Raw genomic sequence first — 18,320 nt, 5'->3', positions numbered from 1 at the left:
TTGTAATTTCTTATTGATTCATAAAGTATACAGTATAGGGTTATGCATGGAATAGCATATAGGGTAAATGGCCTCCACAGCTTTGCTGGCACATACGCACTCTTTTGTCGAAATTTTCCATGACCGTTTTGCATAAATGTGGCTGAATTTCATTGATACAGCGCTCAATTTCCTCCTTCAAGTCGTGGGCTTGTTGGCATAAACCTTAGACTTCAAAAAACCCCAAAGAAAAAAGTCCAACAGCGTTAAGTCACATGATCTGGGCGGCCAATTCCAATCACCAAAACGGGAAATTACACAACCAGGAAATGACTCGTGCAGTAATTGAATTGTTTTTCGGGCTGTATGGCATGTGGCACCGTCTTGTTGAAACCACGTTGTCCACATTCATATCTTGCAATTTAGGCACAAAAAACTGGATTATCATGTCACGATAGCGAGCACCATTAACTGTTATTGCCTTACCAGCAGCATTTTCGAAGAAGAATGGACCGATGATGCCTCCAACCCAAAATCTGCACCAAACAGTGACACGTTGTGGATGCATTTGTTTTTCAACAATCACTCGTGGATTTTCTGAACCCCTTCGTCGATTAACGAAGCCATCAAGATGAAAATGAGCCTCATCGCTGAAGATGATTTTGTTCGAAAAATAAGCATCCACTTGTTGTTGTTCCATAATCCATTCAACAAACTCTCTTCGCTGTGTGTGGTCAGTAGGCTTCAGTTCTTGAGTCAATTGAACTTTGTAAGCATAAAGATGCAAATCTTTCGTGAGAATATGCTGTAGAGAGCTTCTTGAAATGCCCAATTCAAGACCACGGTGCCGAATTGATGTTCCTGGACTCTCAGCAACACTCTCACGAACTGCTTCGATGTTTTCTGTTGAACGACTTGTTGAAGGACGGCCAGAGGAGTGTATAAGATCACTAATTGATCCAGTTTCCTTGAATTTTTTAATTAATCTTTTCACAGTTGATGAAGTTAAATCACTATTCCGACCATATTTTGTACGAAAATTGCGAACTGTAGCTGCCAAACCTTCATTTTTAAAATATTGCTCAACAATGAAAATGCGTTGTTCTTTCGTGTAGCACTCCATTTTTAATAACCCTGAACTGTCAGCTGTCTTTTTTTCTCGTTGGCAACACTTTACCGCACAAATGGTGCTAAATTTAAATCTCGCGTGAATTTTGGGACACCCTGTATATTATTAGAACAGAAGGAAGCAAAAGCTAAATGCTTATTACCCTGCCTTCTGTGTTAAGTAAATTCTAAGAGTATTGTTTTTATAATAATTTACAATTTACCAGAATATATATATTTAAAAAAAATATATATATAAATGAAACTTTCACATTTGTTTCTAGTTTTGGCAATATGAACAGCAAAGATAAGAGGTCATTAGCTTCAAAAGAAGATCTTGCAAGAGCAACTCTAATTACAGTCACAAATAATATTGGTTCCATTGCTCGCATGTGTGCAGTAAATGAGGTATATTTTTATTTAATGTCTTTTTTTTTTTCATGTGATTCAGTATACAACAGGTAAATAGAACCAATTATTATTAACATCTGATTTCCATGGAGTCAAAGGACTCATTGCCAGAGGTCTACACTCTCTCTCATGAAAAGATCATTGAATCATACCTTTAAACCCATTCAGTTTCTGCACTTGCCAATCTCTCTATGGAAAGAATCTGCTCACACCCTCCTTATACAGCTTTGAGGGATAGCCTCTAGTTCTACCCTCCACTCTAATGAAAAATCTCCTCACCAACTTATGTCTCAATCATATCCCCTTTTTCTATTCACAAGGCCCTGTGAATTTCCTCAACTTGTATTTTATTTTGAGGAAATACAACAAGTTGTATTTCCTCACCTTCTCATATCTGATATTCTATAGACCTAGCACTAACTTACTAGACCTTCTGCAATACATTCTCATCCCCTTGAAAACCAGGCAACCAAATTTGCACACAGTAGTCCATAAGTGGCCTGATATCAAAGCCTTGTGCAATGGAACCATAACCATTTTGCTTCTGCAATGTCGTCATTATTGTCATAATCTGTTGGGATGTTCTTATAATTTTTGCAAATTCAAGTCTCTGTCCATCACTTCCAGATCGCTCACCTCCTTCAAAAGCTGCAGCTGTATCGAGAAAGGAAAATACGATTCCTTTCACACCCTGAGTGATTTCAGTGAACAACCCCTTTCTAGTGATGTTGTTGAACGTATGATTGAACATATGAGGTCATTGGCATCTCAAGTATGTCTGTATTTTCCACTTTGTCCTGAAAAACATGACTGGATGAAAACTCTTTCTAGAGTCGGAATATGAACTTCCTTCCATCAAAGGAGAACAACTTATGGAGCTGTCCTGTGAATCAATGTTCAAAATGCTGTTTCCTTCGTTACTGTTACTGGAGTTTTGGTTCCAAGCTAGTCTGTTTACCCTGAAATTTCCAAAAGGACTAAGACATCTGTTGCCATTTGCCACTAGTATCTGTGCAAGACAATATTTTTTCATCTTGTATATATGAAAAACAAATATAGGAACAGAGTTACTCTTTCTAGACTCGGAATATGAACTTCCTTCCATCAAAGGAGAACAACTTATGGAGCTGTCCTGTGAATCAATGTTCAAAATGCTGTTTCCTTCGTTACTGTTACTGGAGTTTTGGTTCCAAGCTAAGTCTGTTTACCCTGAAATTTCCAAAAGGACTGTAAGACATCTGTTGCCATTTGCCACTAGTATCTGTGCAAGACAATATTTTCTCATCTTGTATATATGAAAAACAAATATAGGAACAGAGTTAATGTGGAACGAGATCTACGTCTGAAATTATCCAGTTTTGATCCTGACATGCGAAAGTTGATGTCTGAAAAACAGCACCAGCCATCACATTAGGCCTAATTGATGTTCATATTCTTCTGAATATCTCTATTTCTAACAGTATTGCATTGTCATAAATGACACATTTAGTGTTGTAAAATTGTAATTTATTACTTCATCTTTATGATATGTGAAAATATAAAAAATTTCCATTTTGGATTTTATGGGGGCCCACGACATCAAAAAGGTTGGGAAACACTGGTATTAAGTATGGTATTGCGTGTGTTTCTAAAACTTTTTTTGCAAGTGTTTGGTTGTCTCTGACTTCTGTGTCCTCCAACTGGGTGGTATTGGAGTTATTTTCATTGTTGAAAATACAATGACATGACAGAAATAGATCAATATGTTTGATCCATTTCTTTCAGCATTTTTTATTTTTAGTTATTTATGCATTTTTGTCCCAGAGTATAACCTGCTGTTCTTTATTGGAATTTGATTTCTCCAGTTTCTATTATTTTTTCTTCTGCAGTTTTAATGGTCCATAATTCACTTCCATACAGTAGAAGAAGGCCTTGCCAAAACTTTATAAACTCTTATTCTTGTATGCTTCTGAACTTGGTGGTTAAGTGTGAAAATATTATTGAACATTCCTGTTACCTTTACAAAGATGATATATAGCACATCTGAGGTATTTGAAGCAGTTAATTTGTTCTAAAATTTTATTTTCAATCATGATTTTATTTCTGACTGGAGATATTTTGTCTGATATTTGCACTCCATAGTTTTCAGCAGATGTTTAATAAGTAAACTGATCTCTGCAGTTCACTTCTTGCTATGACTATTTAGTTTCTGCAAACAAGAGGGTATTAAGTATAGGCCCATGATTCAATTTAAATGCAGGTTTTATATTTTTCTTCCAAATATATAAATTACATAACAGCGGTGACATTGGGCATCCTTGACAGACTTCATTGGTTACTTTGATAGATCATAGTTATTGCTGCAAGCAGCTGATTTGGAATATTTAGCTTCTTGAGTTTACCCAAGAAGCTAAACAATACTGAAATACTATCCTCCAATGGGATGATGATGACCTTATGTTCAATGCCACTAAACACAGTCTTCTCATTTCTCATGCAAAACAGATCCCAGCTGAGCTATCCCTATTTTCATTAATACACAAATCACCAGCGAAGATCAGGTTTACCTCCAGACTTTCCTGGCATGAACATATCACATTAATAACCTCCTCAGCATCTAAAAAACTTGGCACTGTTTTGTTCAAGAGCCTATTTTACACCCAACCAACTCTTCAGTATATACAAATCCCAAATCTGTCCATGTTTAGACTACTGCCCACATGTTTGGGGTGGTGCACCTTAAACTTCACTTAAAATCCTCGAATCCAGAGGTGGATAATTGAGCTCACAGATGATCCCTCTCTTACAGACTCCCTTTCAACCTCTATCTTACAGGCAGTGTTTCAGCACTGTCTATTTTACGGATACTTCCATGGTCACTGCTCCTGTGAATTGGAAACCATCATTCCTTCACTTTCTATTGCAACTGTTAATGCAAGAGCTGCAGCTGCCCAGCACCGTCTTTACTGTGCAACTGCAAACACACTAAACCAGCTTCTATTTATCCTTTTTTATTCAATCCACCTCTTGAACAGCCTTCCTCCAGAAGTATTCCCAAACAACTATAACCTGTAACTCTTCAATAAACTTTCTTTTAAGGTTACGCAGTGGTCAGCATTTATTGTGAAAAATTTATGGAGACAAACATATGTTGGAGTAGTTACTTTACTTCTAATTATGAAAATAATACTCGATGTTTCAACCTTATCATCAGGAAAACACATATCCACAGGACACAAACTACATGACATTACACAAAAGTAAGATAAATCCAAATGCTTTATTAATCATTTACCTTAGCCTGACTTCTGGTGAAACAAAATAAAATGGCATTTATGTATAATTTTTATGATATACATACAGATGATAACAAAATCTAAATAAATGAGTTTTAAAGTAGACTACGGTTTTATGTTGGGGTTCTGCCATCATGTTCTGGATGCTATATACAGGGTGTTCGGGATAAATTTGACAGTTTCGTAAGGAAAAAGAAAATCTTCTTTGTATCTATTAAATTTAATGAATTGACAAAAAAAAATTACAGGCAGAGTTAATTACAATACTATCAACAAGATTTACTCAAAATAACCACCATTAGCATCGATCACAGCTTCAATTCTGCTTCGGAACCTCGAACAAGCTGATGCTACAGTCTCCCTGGGAAGAGCCGCAAAAACTGTTTTAATTTTATCCATTAACTGGGCTTTTGTATTACTGGAAGTGCGATTGGTGTCTTTTTCAACTGCGCCCCATACAAAATAATCCATGGGGTTAAGGTCTGGGGAGTTTGGAGGCCAAACATTTGGACTGGTGAAGTCGTAGAAATTTTCAGACAACCATTTTTGACTTTTCCCAGAGGTGTGGCAAGGGGCCGAATCCTGCTGCCATACATACGGCCTACCATTGGCTACCCTTGTTATCCAGGGCTTGACTACAGTTAGCAACTCCACGAACAAAGCCCGAATTCCAATGCCAGGGTTCTTCAACACCTGTTCCTGCAGATTTGCGAGGAATTCTGCTGTACGAACGCAATCAGATCGTCTGCTAGGGATCTTTCTTCTTGCTACATCCTCGTAGTCACCATTGCAAGTCTCTAGTTCATGCCTGATTGTTTTTACTGTATTCAGGGAGCATTGGGCAGCAGTCGTAATATCCTTATTTTGATGGCGGGCACGAATCATCATGATACAAGTTATTCTCTTCCATGATTCAGGTGGGTTCCAGCTATCCATCCTTTCTGACATCTTGTATATGAATGAAGAAGGGTCCAAACTTTTAAATGAAGAGAAGTGTGTGTTAATACATGTAACTTACGGAAAAATATAATTAATTATAAATATGTCAAATTTATCCCGAACACCCTGTAGGTTGCAGATAGGTCCTCCAGATTCTTGGAATTATTAATCATCATGCTTGTTTAGATTCGGATGATGTTTCAGAATCACACAAGCTGCCTTGAACTTTCTTTCAAATCAGTTTTTGGTGCAGTGTATGGACTTGGTGCCTTTTCAGTTGATTCTAATGACATGTTTGAAGTAAGTGGAGGAATTTAATGTGGCATTTATGTTCATCTTTTCTTATGAGGATGGTGCTTCCTGTTCCCCTTTTGTACAAGAATTTTACAGTAGGGAAGGGGATCTTTAGATGAGCTGGGTATACTTTTTATTGTAGGAGGTTTGACATAAATGCAACACTAAGGTTGCCTTAATGTTGTATTTATGTAGTGTATTATTTTTTTCTGATATTCTCGTAACGTATATGACATTTTTTTAATATTTTTTTGCTTTTAAGGGTATTATTGTGGATGATTTTGCAAACTGTTTATTTGTTGTAGCCATTTTTTTATAAATGTCTGACAAATTATTTCATATTCCTTCTGCTCATTAGAGCAAATTGTTAGGGCTCTGTGTTTGATTGCTGAAGACCCGTAATTTTTGTATTGGATGGCAGTATGTATTGGCCATTATGTGTAGGTTTACAGCAGACATTGAATGAAAGGCAGCCTGAGAGAAGACATGACAAGTGTCAAGAAAAGGAAGAGTTATTTTGGGAAAGATGTTGGAAGATTTTTTCCACATGGTTAGACTATAATAAATTTAGTTTAATCCTTTATCTAAGTGTAAGCAAACAAAGTTTGGTCAAGTGCAAACTTTACCAAAAGTTTGGTAAAAGTGGGAAGGGCCACTATGCATTATGGGAAGGGCCACTACCCAGATCGGTTTTGACCTTTATTGAGGTCTCATCAGTGGGAGCCAGACCCAGAGGTGATGATGCTAAGGTGGAAGTAATGGAGAAGTCGTATTTACCTATACGAGTTGCCAAAAGGTGTCTCACCTTATTATTAAATTACTCTGGATTTAGAGAAAGATGTTAGAAGTTTTTTTTCCACTTGGTTAGATTTATTATAGTCTATTATTATTATAGCAGAAATTTGCATTATGGAAGATACTAAGATAAGTGATGAGAGTTTAGTCCACCTTTACCATGATTTGCCTCAGTCCTAAAGGATTAAACTAAATTTATTATAGGAAGAGTTATTGTTTTCAATCTCAATAGTAAATTGGATAAGTTTGTGTTTTGTTCAGGTGGCTTAGGAATTTATTTAATGTTTCATGGCTGTGGGCCCAAATGGCAAAAATATCAACACATCTGAGCCAGGCTTTAGGCTTGCTGAAGCTAAAGCTAGCTGGGGGGGGGACCATGGCTGTTCCTTCTTTCTGCAGGTAGAAATTATTTTGTCGCATAAAGTATGCCGTAAAAGAGGGCTGTGATATCAGGCAGAAATATCTTCTGTTTGAGAAGAATAGTATCGTTGATCAGGACATTAATGAAAAGGGCGGTTATGTCAAAGCTGACTAATAAATCTTCGTTTTTGAGTGTGATGTTTTTAATTTTGTTAGTGTTGTACATATATATTTTTTTTTATGTAAGAGGGGGAATGATCTACCAACTCCTTGAGTGTCGCCACTAGTTTCTTGGCTAAGAGGTAATTGGGGCTGTTGATTCCTTCAGCTATTAGTCATAGTGGTGTGCTTAGTGTATTTTAGGCAAGTCATAAATTCTGGGAGTGCAGGTATAATGAGGTAATAGCTTTGTTTCCTCTGGCCACTGATTTGATTAATTCTGTTTTCTTTTTATGGTTTGTAGTTAACCAACTGGTGTTATGGTTGGATACCAGCTGGTTTATTATTTTTTTTTCAAGGTATACTGTCTAATCAAGAATGATGGTATGGTTATTTTTTAGAGATTTAAGGACTAATTTTTCTTCTTTGGTTTAATTGCAACTTAGCTGTTTATTAGAATTTATGTTGGATCGAGTTAAGGATGTGACAGTGATCATGCTGTACAGTCCCAAAAATTAGCAGAGTATATGGAGGTTACATGCTGAACTACAAAGCTGAAAATTATGATAAACTCGGGAGAATACCATGCTCATTTCCATAGTATCAGTTATTGAATAAGAAGCTTTGAGATGTTTAAATGATGCAGTATCAAAATGTGGCCACGTTTGACAAAATAATAGGACTAGAGTGAAATGAATGTGCAACTTTATTAAACAGGAGATCCATAAGGTGATATGGAAGAATGACTTAATTAAACAATTAGTACACTTGTGTCAGGAGAAAATGCAACTGTTCAAATGTAGTATTTATTTTACTAATATCTGTCAACCTGATGTATATAATACATCATACCCATGCTTACTACATTGAATGAAGAGATAGAGATACAGGAGGAGAAGGTTCCTGTATAAGAATTTAGAAATAGATACTGATGAGATATCAGTATATAATAATGTTGAATACACAAGTGTCCATTTTTTCCAGATGCGGTATCTACAACATTTCCATTAAATCCTCATGAAATTCTATTTGGTCTTTTATATCACTTTTTTTTTCTTCCACTTTTGGCGTGGATGGTCTTCCTCGTACTTTGCAGAGCAAGATTTATTATCATGCTCTGCTAGAGCCACACCAGGGAGTTTGTCTCTCATCTGTCACTCCTTGAAATTTAATCTCTAAAGATATATCCTCCTGAACATCAAGGAGATTCTATTCTGATATTACATGTGTTGTATGGCTGTTACTATAATTGATATTCCCCTGAGTAGTTTGTGTTTTTGACACAATGTTTCAACAAGAATATTACCAGAATGTAGCTTTTTTTAAAACTGTTTTGAATAAAGTAGAGGGATATTTTCCCTATTGCCTTTTCACCTGTTGCATGGATGATGAGAAATAATGGTATATTTATATGTGTAAGATGCCTTTTGTTTCTTATTTCTGTTATCAGATGAGGTATCTACAGTATCTGTAAATGACTGTGGCCTTATGAGGGTCCCCCAAAAAATTTGAGGATGGAGGATTCATGCAAGTGTCAGAGATCTTACCTACTATGGAGCCATATAGAATACCCACTATCTGAAAAGCACAGATGCTATACCAATAATGTAGCATGTCAACCAGCTGATTGATCTGCTAGACCATCCATGACTGCCTCTTGCCAAAGTAATACAAGACTGCTAGATCTCCTTTCTGGTCTGGATGTCTATGGGTTACAACCCAGTCACAGGGGTCTGAAAGATAGAATTAAAAAAAAAAAAAAAAATGGAGAAGTACAGCAAAGAATATGGAAGGAAAAGGACCAGTATCGTCACCGTAAAGTTTCCCACTGGGAGAAGTTCCTGATCAGTTTTATTATTTACATAAGAATTAATTTAACACACAAGGAGGGGAAGATATCCTAATAATTTCATTTACTTTATTGGATGAAATTAGCAGAAACAAGGTACCATAGATTCTAAAATTGCAATTTCTTGATATTTTCTGTTTATTTCTGATTAATTAAATTTTGAGAATAAAAATTAAAAGAAAGCTATTTTCATGTCTTTTCAGGGCATCAACCGAGTTGTTTTTGTTGGAAATTTTCTTAGGGTAAATACCATCTCCATGAAGTTACTGGCATATGCAATGGATTTCTGGTCAAGAGGAACTTTAAAAGCTTTATTCCTAGAACATGAGGTAAGATGTCAAACTCCCCCCCCATACATGTGAGAGAAAGTTTGAAAGTTCCAACTTTTGAAGAAGAGTTCTTTTTTTCCTTCAAATTCTTTTAACCTCTCTTACATACATGTGCACAACGCTGCCATCTCATGTGTGGGACTAATTAAAGTCTCATAGGAGAGCTTTGGCATACAATTATTACCCTGGAACAGCAAGATGATTTATAAGTAATTTCTTGTATAATTTAAACCTAGCTACTAATGCCAATAAATTAATTATCCCACAATATTTTTTCTCTCTGGGATTAGTGTAGATTGTCAGAACCACCAGAGGAATTATTTAGTTCTTTACTGAACACTCCAAAAAAGTTTTATGCAAGAGAAAAAAAAAAAAGAACAAATTAGATTCAGGCAAACCATATTTTTGTAAAATATGTATCAGTCTCTGGTGATTCTGACAATCTTTACACTAATCTCGGAGATGAGGTTACTGAACCTATAGCACAATGGTTGTGTGTGGGTGTTGGCAAGTAGTTTAGGAGAGAAAAAAAAAGATACTTGAATTATGTCTTTGTGACTTGGCTAATTGTATAAAGGTAATAATTTCACATCAGACTGCTTCATTAAATGTGTATATAATGTTACAGTTAATTATGGGAAGGGTCACTACTTAGACCAGTGTTGATAGCTGAGGTAACCTGTGGGAGCTAGGCTACTTGAGATAATCTACAGCTAAGTCCAATACAAGTAGCAAAATGATATGTATCCATTTTACAATATGCTGAATGAGAGGATCAATTAAAAAAAAAAATAGAATAAAATTGAAGTATAATTTATTTTCTCACAAAGCAAAAAGCTTGCTATTTCTCAAAGTGACTGTAGCAGATATATGAAAGATGGGTTATAAATTAAGTGAAATGCCCTCTTCTGATGATGTTCGGAGAGCGTTTTAATGCATAACCTAAAAGGTGAGAACAGGTGTGCAAGTGAGGTATTGTGCGCCCACCCTTCAGAGAACCAACCTCAGCAATGTGCCAAGAATAGTGAATTCATGCTGAAAGGGGAGAAAGAAATAAAGGATGTACAAATTGGTCACCAACATGTGATATCATGTGCTTTCTATGTAAATTTTACAAGTGTTGTAAAAGCAAAATAGTTAACACTTTATCATCAAATTCCTGACATGTACGCTCAAGTGGGGTGTACAGGATATGATAGTACTACATGAAAAACTCACATCATTACTAACTTCCTATTTACAATTTTCCTCCAAATCACTCTGTTACTTGTCAAGACCCCAACATTATCAGATCTTATATTTCTATCATCTAAGGCACTTTGTACCGTATCAATCCCCCTATATCATGGTCCTCCTCTGGGTCGTTTTCCTGCCAACCTGGCAGAGAACACTGGTTTTGCTAATCTTTCCTCACCCATTCTGTTTAAGTGACCTTACCACCTGAGATTAGCTCTGCAACACATTCCTAGATGCTGACAATGTCTAGTTCTTTCCTAATATCCTCGTTTTTGATATGATATTGCCATTGATGCCATCTCTTCAGGCCTCTCATATCTGCAGTCTCTAGTCAAGTGTTTTACTTCTGACCCAGCTCTTGGTCCATAAGTTAAAACTGGTTTGAGCACCGTCTTGTATACAGCTAATTTAGTGTTCTGACTAATTTCTCTCTTATTCCATATGAATTTATTCAATTGACTTCCTACCATACCAGCTTTGTTGATTCTGTTGTCCATTTCCATATTTAATTTACCATCTTCACTAAAAATTGTGCCTAAGTAGATTACTTCAGTGGTTGTTTTTTGGAAGTTAGTTGCTGTCGCGATATAATATATTTTGGTACCGTCGGAATCGAATGCGTAACGGTGGAAGACAAAACGAAGCTAAGTTACTGTATTTAGTTATATTTCATTTTATTTAATTATATTTAGTACTTAAATGTTCTGATGTTTGTACTTTTTTTCCTCTTATTTATTAATTGAATAATTATTAAAGATTAGGGTATAATTTGACAAAACACGTCACAGATAAGTATGGCACCTGTGCGAAGGAAAATGGCGGCCAGTAATGAAGGTTCGCCATCGTTATCAAAGAACGGTAGCATAAAAGAAATGAGTCAGTGTACTAGCTGTGAAATGTACGCTTTGCGGAGTGCGGTCGGAGTGTGGTTAGATGATAATAAAGGATTGAATGTGTGTAGAAAATGTAGGGAGAATGCGGAATTGAAGTGTATTTCGGATCGTGAGTGTGATATTTTTGTCAACCTTCAGAATGAAGGAAACAGGGATATGACAAGAAACGGCAAGGTTGTACATGAAAATTGTGAGAGTGTGAATGTAGAAAGTGTGAATGATAGTATAAATGGTTTCTCAGAGAACAAAAAAGATGAGATAGATGCATTGAGTGAGATCGCGTTGTTGAATAGTGCGATAGAAAGAGCAAAACAGCAGCTAGAGTGCATGAACAAAAGTAGACTGAATGAACCAACCAATAATAAAAGGTATGACAGGAACAATAGACGTATGAATGTGAACATGAACAAAATGAAGGATAGAGTGCTGTATGGAGACTCGTTAGTACGAGGTGTGTTAGTAGAGGATTTGACAAAATCGTACCAACATGGTGCGACCATAAAGGACGTAACTGTGTCTATTAGAGAGCAAAAGGAAAGGGTGAAAGAAATGATTGTTGTGGCAGGTACGAATGATTTGAAAGGAGATAAAATGGAAATGATAGAAGACCTGAATGAATTGTTTGAGGTAGCAAAAGAAAAGAGTGAGAGAGTTAGAATGATTAGTCTTTTGCCATGGTATGACAGTGAAATGTTTAAAAGGAGGGCTATAATTGCAAATGACTTTATGCGTGGGTTATGTATGACAAGTGGTGTGGAATTTGTGGATGTGTGGAGTGAGTTTGATGGGCGAAAGGATCTATATAAGATGGATGGCTTGCATTTGAATGGTTATGGTGTAAGAAGACTTGAGAAAGTGTTGCTGAATGTAGTGGATGTGCAAATTCAGGGAAACTAGATTTGTTAGGGGGGGGGGGGTAGAGATACAGTCCTTATGGAGGCAGTTGAATGTAAGAATGAATATAATATGCCAGAGCAAATAAGGACAACAAATCTGAGTGGGATAGTTAATATAAGGCATCAAGGTAGGGTTGGGGCTAATGGGGGTCTTAAATTCATGTACACTAATACTAGGAGTATTAGGAACAAGAAGGAAGAGTTTTGGGCCATGGTTGGCACTTCCAGACCACAGGTATTAGTGAAACATGGCTGACTGTAGATGATATAACTAGTGGGATTGAATGTGATGGGTATAGTGTGTTCAGGAATGACAGAGAGAATAAAATGGGGGGAGGAGTATTGTTGATGATAGCTGATGAGCTCCAGCCAAGGAGAATAGAAGTTGAATTGCAGGATAGAGAAAAGAGCACATTTGAGGCCATCTGGTGTGAGATTGTGGCTAGCAGAACTAAATATACAATTGGGTGCTGCTATAGACCAGGTGATGGAAAAGATGGTGGTGACAGTATGCACAAGCAAATAGAAGAAATGGGTGGAAGGAGGGTGATTATTATGGGAGATTTCAACTATGGTCGCATTGATTGGAGTGAGGAGAGGACACACGGGAGGAAGGAACTGGATTTTATGCGGTTATTAAGGGATAACTATCTGCGACAGCATGTAATGGAAAATACTAGGGGTCAGAGAGTGCTTGACCTAGTAATTACATCTGAGGATTTGGCTGTAACAAATATGACCACATTGCCACCAATCGGTGAGAGTGATCATAGGGTCTTAACTTGGGAGGTGGCTAAAGGTGTAGAATTTTCAATTAAGACAGGGTACATGTGGAATTATCGGGCTGGAAAGTATGACAAGCTTAGGAGTTTGATTGGTTCAGTGCCATGGCATGTACAACTGCAAGGACTAGAAGTTGATAGTGCATGGGAGGTAGTTAAGAAGTGCTTGCACGAAGCAATGGCTGACTGTATACCTAGAGTCCGAATAATAAATCAAGTAGGGGTTAAATGGATGAATAACACCATTAAGCTTGAGTTGCAAAAAAAGAAACAACTATGGAGGGAATTTAAGGAGAAGGGTGACCGGCAGGCACATGAACGGTATAAAGCACAGGCCAGAAGGGTGACGAGTGTGGTAAGAAAAGCAAAAAAGATTACGAAAGAACATTGGCCATGCAGGCTAAAGAGAATCCTAAACAGTTTTTTAGATATGTAGCAAGTAAAAGGAAAAATGTACATGGCAGATTGATTTTAAAGAATGCCGATGGTAGGGAGGTAACTGAATCAGTTGAGATAGTTGAGTTACTGAGTGAGCACTTTGCAAAAGTATATCATCCAGGTGGTGACATTGCAGAAACGAATAAACCAGTAGATTATACGGGAATTGTGGTTAATGAAGTGGAGGTGAGTAGTCTGTTGCATAACCTCAATGTCAATACATCTGTGGGATTAGATGGTATACCAGCTCATGTTGTACGAGAAGCAGCTAAAGAATTGTCAGTACCCTTGACCATTTTGTTTAATTTGAGTCTCGGGTCTGGGTTAGTCCCGAGCGGGTGGAAAGAGGGGAAAATAGTTCCACTGCATAAAGGTGGTTCCAAGACTGCTGTAGTAAATTACCGACCGATTAGCATATCAGGAATCATTGTCAAGGTCTTAGAGAAAATAGTCAAGAGGAAAATACAAGATTGGATAGAAGAAAATGGGATACTGTATCGGGGACAGCATGGTTTTGTGAAGGGTAGGTCATGCCTCAGTAACTTGCTCACGTATTATAACACAGTGACGGCTGAACTGGATAAGGGTAATGGGTTTACGGTGATTCTACTGGACCTTGCCAAGGCCTTTGACAGGATTCCACATGGAATTCTAATCAGTAAATTGCAGCATATGGGAATGGACATAGGGTTGGTGAGATGGATAGGAGGGTGGTTGACGGAGAGATATCAGAGAGTGGTTTACTCGGGAGTAGAGTCCACAAGACGGCCTGTGACTAGTGGTGTGCCACAAGGATCTGTTCTTGGACCACTGCTGTTTAATTTGTTCATAAATGATATAGGAAATGATCTGAGAGGAACAGTTCATTTGTTTGCGGATTATGCGAAGTTGGGTAGGGCAATAGTGAATGCAGATGACGTCAAAATTTTGCAGGATGATTTGGATAGATTGGAGGTCTGGGCTAAGGAGAATGGATGTCAGTTTAATGTGGCAAAATGTAAGGTTATGCATTTTGGGGTGAAAAGATTGGCGGCAGTTTACTGCATTGGTGGAACCGTGCTCCAGGAAATTGATGAGGCACGAGATTTAGGAGTGTTGGTAGATAAGGAATTGAAATTTAGGGGACACATTGCAAAAGTGACCAAAACAGCTCATCAAATCACTTGGTTGCTGAAGAATACGATGACAAGCAGAGACAAGCAGGTTATTGTTCCTCTGTATCGAGCCTTGATAAGACCCCATCTAGACTACTGTGCTCAGATTTGGTCACCTAGGTTTCTTCTTGATAGGGAGTAGGTGGAGAGGATCCAGAGGCGAGTGACCAAGATGATAGCAGGTCTGTGGAATGAACCGTATGAGAACAGGTTGAGGATTTGTGGGTTGCAAAAATTGGTTGATAGGCGGAGGAGGGGAGATATGATTGAGACATTCAAATTACTGAAGGGTTTCTATAAAATTAATTCAGAAGATATTGTTGAGAACAGGGCTGGTTGTAGGAGGACTAGGGGACATCCATGGAAACTGGGCAAAAGTGTGGTTAGTAAAGGTGTTAGAGCTGGGTTCTTTACTTTTAGAGTAGTGAATAAGTGGAATGCGCTCCCTGAGTCTGTGATGGATGCTGTGACAGTGAATGAGTTTAAGGCGAGGTATGATAGATACTGTATGAATGTCAAATAGTTGTGATGAATATGATTTGGGGCCTCCCTCGATGAGTCTAATGACTCCCTGGAGTTGCCCGTAATAATAGTAATAAGTAGATGAAATGCTTTACTTGTTCCACAGGTTCTCCATTCACAATACAGTTGACATTTTCAACGATTCTACCTATTTTCTTTGTCTTTTTATTCCTGACTTTCATACCATATCTATTACAACAATTATTCAATTTAGTCAGGGAATCTTGCAAACTTGTAGCAGATTTATTTAGAAGTATAACATTGTCTGCATAAAGCAAAGAGCTGACATTAACATCTCCAATTCTGATATCGTGTTTAATACTACTTTCCTTCATAATGTGATCCATATAGATAATGAATAACAGAGGGGATAATGTACAACTTTGTCTCAGACCAGATTTAACATTAAATCATCTTCCTGTACTTCCAACTCAAATAAAGACTAAGTATTGCTTGATATAATGCCCCATTGACACCAATATAACTAGAGAGTATTGAATAGCTTCTCTCTTGGCACCTTTTCATGTGCTTTTTCCAGATCGACAAAACTTAAATACAGATCTTTGTTATATTCCCATGCTTTCTCAACTATTTGTCGTAAAGTGAAGATCTGATCCTGACAGTCTCTATTTGGCCTGAATCCAACTTGTTCTTCACCAAGCTTTTCTTCCACAATTCTTCTCAACCGTTTCTCAAGTATACTTGCATAGATCTTGCCAGGACCACTCAGTAGGGAAATACCTCTGTAATTCTCACATTCAGTTTTATTTGCCTTTTTATATATGGGTACTATGAGGGCTCTACTCCAATCATCAGGAATTCGTTCCTCTGAATATGCAGTGCAGCCACTGTAAGACTTTTATACCACCATACTTCAGCATTTTTGGTCGAATATCATCTACTCCTGATGTCTTTCCACATTTCAAGCCTTTGATGGTTTTTTTTTTTTCAAGTATGGATATGTATTCCTGGCTGCATGCCTGGTCAGTGTTTATTACCACTGTGCTGTCATCACTGCTTGTTTCATTTAACAGTTTTTCAAAGTAATTACTCCACACTACAAGGATATCTTTTTCTCCAATTTTCATGTCACCTTTATCATCTCTAACTCCTTTTACTGCATTCTTTCCTCCATTTCTAAGCTTCTTCAACAACCTCCTTGATATTTATTTTCCATGTTCTTGGCAAAATCCTCCCATTACTTTTGTTTACCTAGTTTTACACAGTGTTTAGCTTTCTTACATTTGTCTCTGTATTCTGAGAGCAAAAGCTGATTTATTTGCCAGGAACTTTTGATATGCTTTCTTCTTTTCCTTCACTGCCTCTTTAACTTCCTGTGTCCACCATGGAGTTCTGATTTTTCTATTCTTGCAGACAACCTCACCACATTCCTCTCTGGCTGAATCAATCAGTGATTTCTTCAGGGCTTGCCACTGAATATCCAAGGTTTGGTTCCTGTTCTCAAACTCTTTCATTTTTTTTTCAATAATCATTGTGTATGTTAGTCTACAGTTCACAGCTGAGAGCTGCTCAATTTTTATTCGCTTTAAAACTTTGTCACATGTCATTCTTTTCGATATGAAATTCAATTTTATCCTGCTCAAGACTAAATAGTGATCATTCCCAATTTCAAATCCTCTGTACACTCTGGTGTCCTGCACCAGGGAGAAAATATCACTATCAACAATAACATAGTCAATGAGACTTTCTTATTCCTTGACTCTTCTCGCCATGTGAATTTGTGCATGTTTTTATGTTTGAACATGGTGTTAGTAATAACCAGTCTATGTCCTGAGCAGAAATCCAACAGGTATTTGTCATTATTATTAGCTTTGCTCTTTTCTCCAAATTTTCCCAAAATATTTTTGATTGTCTGATAATCATTTCCTACTCTGCTATCCAAGAAGGACCAATTTTTCATTGTGTCAGTTACTTTCTCTAAAGCATCAAAAAATTCCTCCACTTCTACCTTAGAAGTTTATTTGTGCCTATGGTCCCTTCTGTGGGACCATAGGCACAAATAAATCTCATTGTCCAATTCCCCATTCTGATATTTGCCCACATCACTCTACTTGAGACTGCCTGACATTCAAGGAGATTAGCCTCGTATTTAGTGTTGAATGCAATGGCTACTCCTTTTCTTCGTCATTGCCTGAATATAACATTTTGTATTTATTGCTCAGAAAGATCTCACCAGTTTTTGTCTTTTTTTGTTTCAGTCACCCCTATTATGTTGATCTGGTACTAATCTAATTCTTCAGCTGCCTCCATTTCTTTGCCATTCAGGCTTCTTATGTTGATAGTACCGATCTTTAACTCTGATGATATTGATTTGGGGTGTGCTTTCAGATTTGTTCCAGTAGCTGACTTTTCACTGTTTGCCCTTGTTCCCTGGTGAAAACAACGGGGGCCTTGTTTAACTGGACGATGCCCTAGCCGGCATGAAATTTTGTCATGTTGTACCATCATTTTTTATTTTGGTTTAACTACTAAGAATACAATTTGGTCGGCTAAATCCCAAATTGCCAGCCCATCCTCGTTCGTTCAGTATCCAGGTAGATACGCCACCAGATATGACACCAATCGGTGAGAGTGATCATAGGGTCTTGACTTGGGAGGTGGCTAAAGGTGTAGAATTTTCAATTAAGACAGGGTACATTGCGGAATTATCGGGCTGGAAAGTATGACAAGCTTAGGAGTTTGATTGGCTCAGTGCCATGGCATGTACAACAGCAAGGACTAGAAGTTGATAGTGCATGGGAGGTGGTTAAGAAGTGCTTGCATGAAGCAATGGCTGACTGTATACCTAGAGTCCGAATAATAAATCAAGTAGGGGTTAAATGGATGAATAACACCATCAAGCTTGAGCTGCAAAAAAAAGAAACAACTATGGAGGGAATTT

The 18,320-nt window shown here is 37.4% G+C and overlaps 1 protein-coding gene across 1 annotated transcript in view; it reads left to right on the top strand.

Annotated features, from left to right (window-relative positions):
• The window catches only part of LOC150099861 (pantothenate kinase 3-like), a 192,492-nt gene that overhangs the window by 166,305 nt on the left and 7,867 nt on the right, over positions 1–18,320 (top strand). The window contains exons 7-8 of the mRNA XM_090403411.1: positions 1,371–1,494; positions 9,372–9,497. Coding sequence (XP_090259537.1) covers positions 1,371–1,494; positions 9,372–9,497 — 250 coding nt within the window. The remainder of the gene's footprint in view (positions 1–1,370; positions 1,495–9,371; positions 9,498–18,320) is intronic.

This window comes from Typopeltis vanoorti, chromosome 14 (assembly GCF_054136105.1).
Source record: "Typopeltis vanoorti isolate ZY-2024b chromosome 14, IOZ_Tvanoo_1.0, whole genome shotgun sequence".
NCBI classification, from domain to species: domain Eukaryota; kingdom Metazoa; phylum Arthropoda; class Arachnida; order Uropygi; family Thelyphonidae; genus Typopeltis; species Typopeltis vanoorti.
Note: the sequence above shows the minus strand (reverse complement) of the source record. Positions and strands in the feature narration are given on the sequence as shown.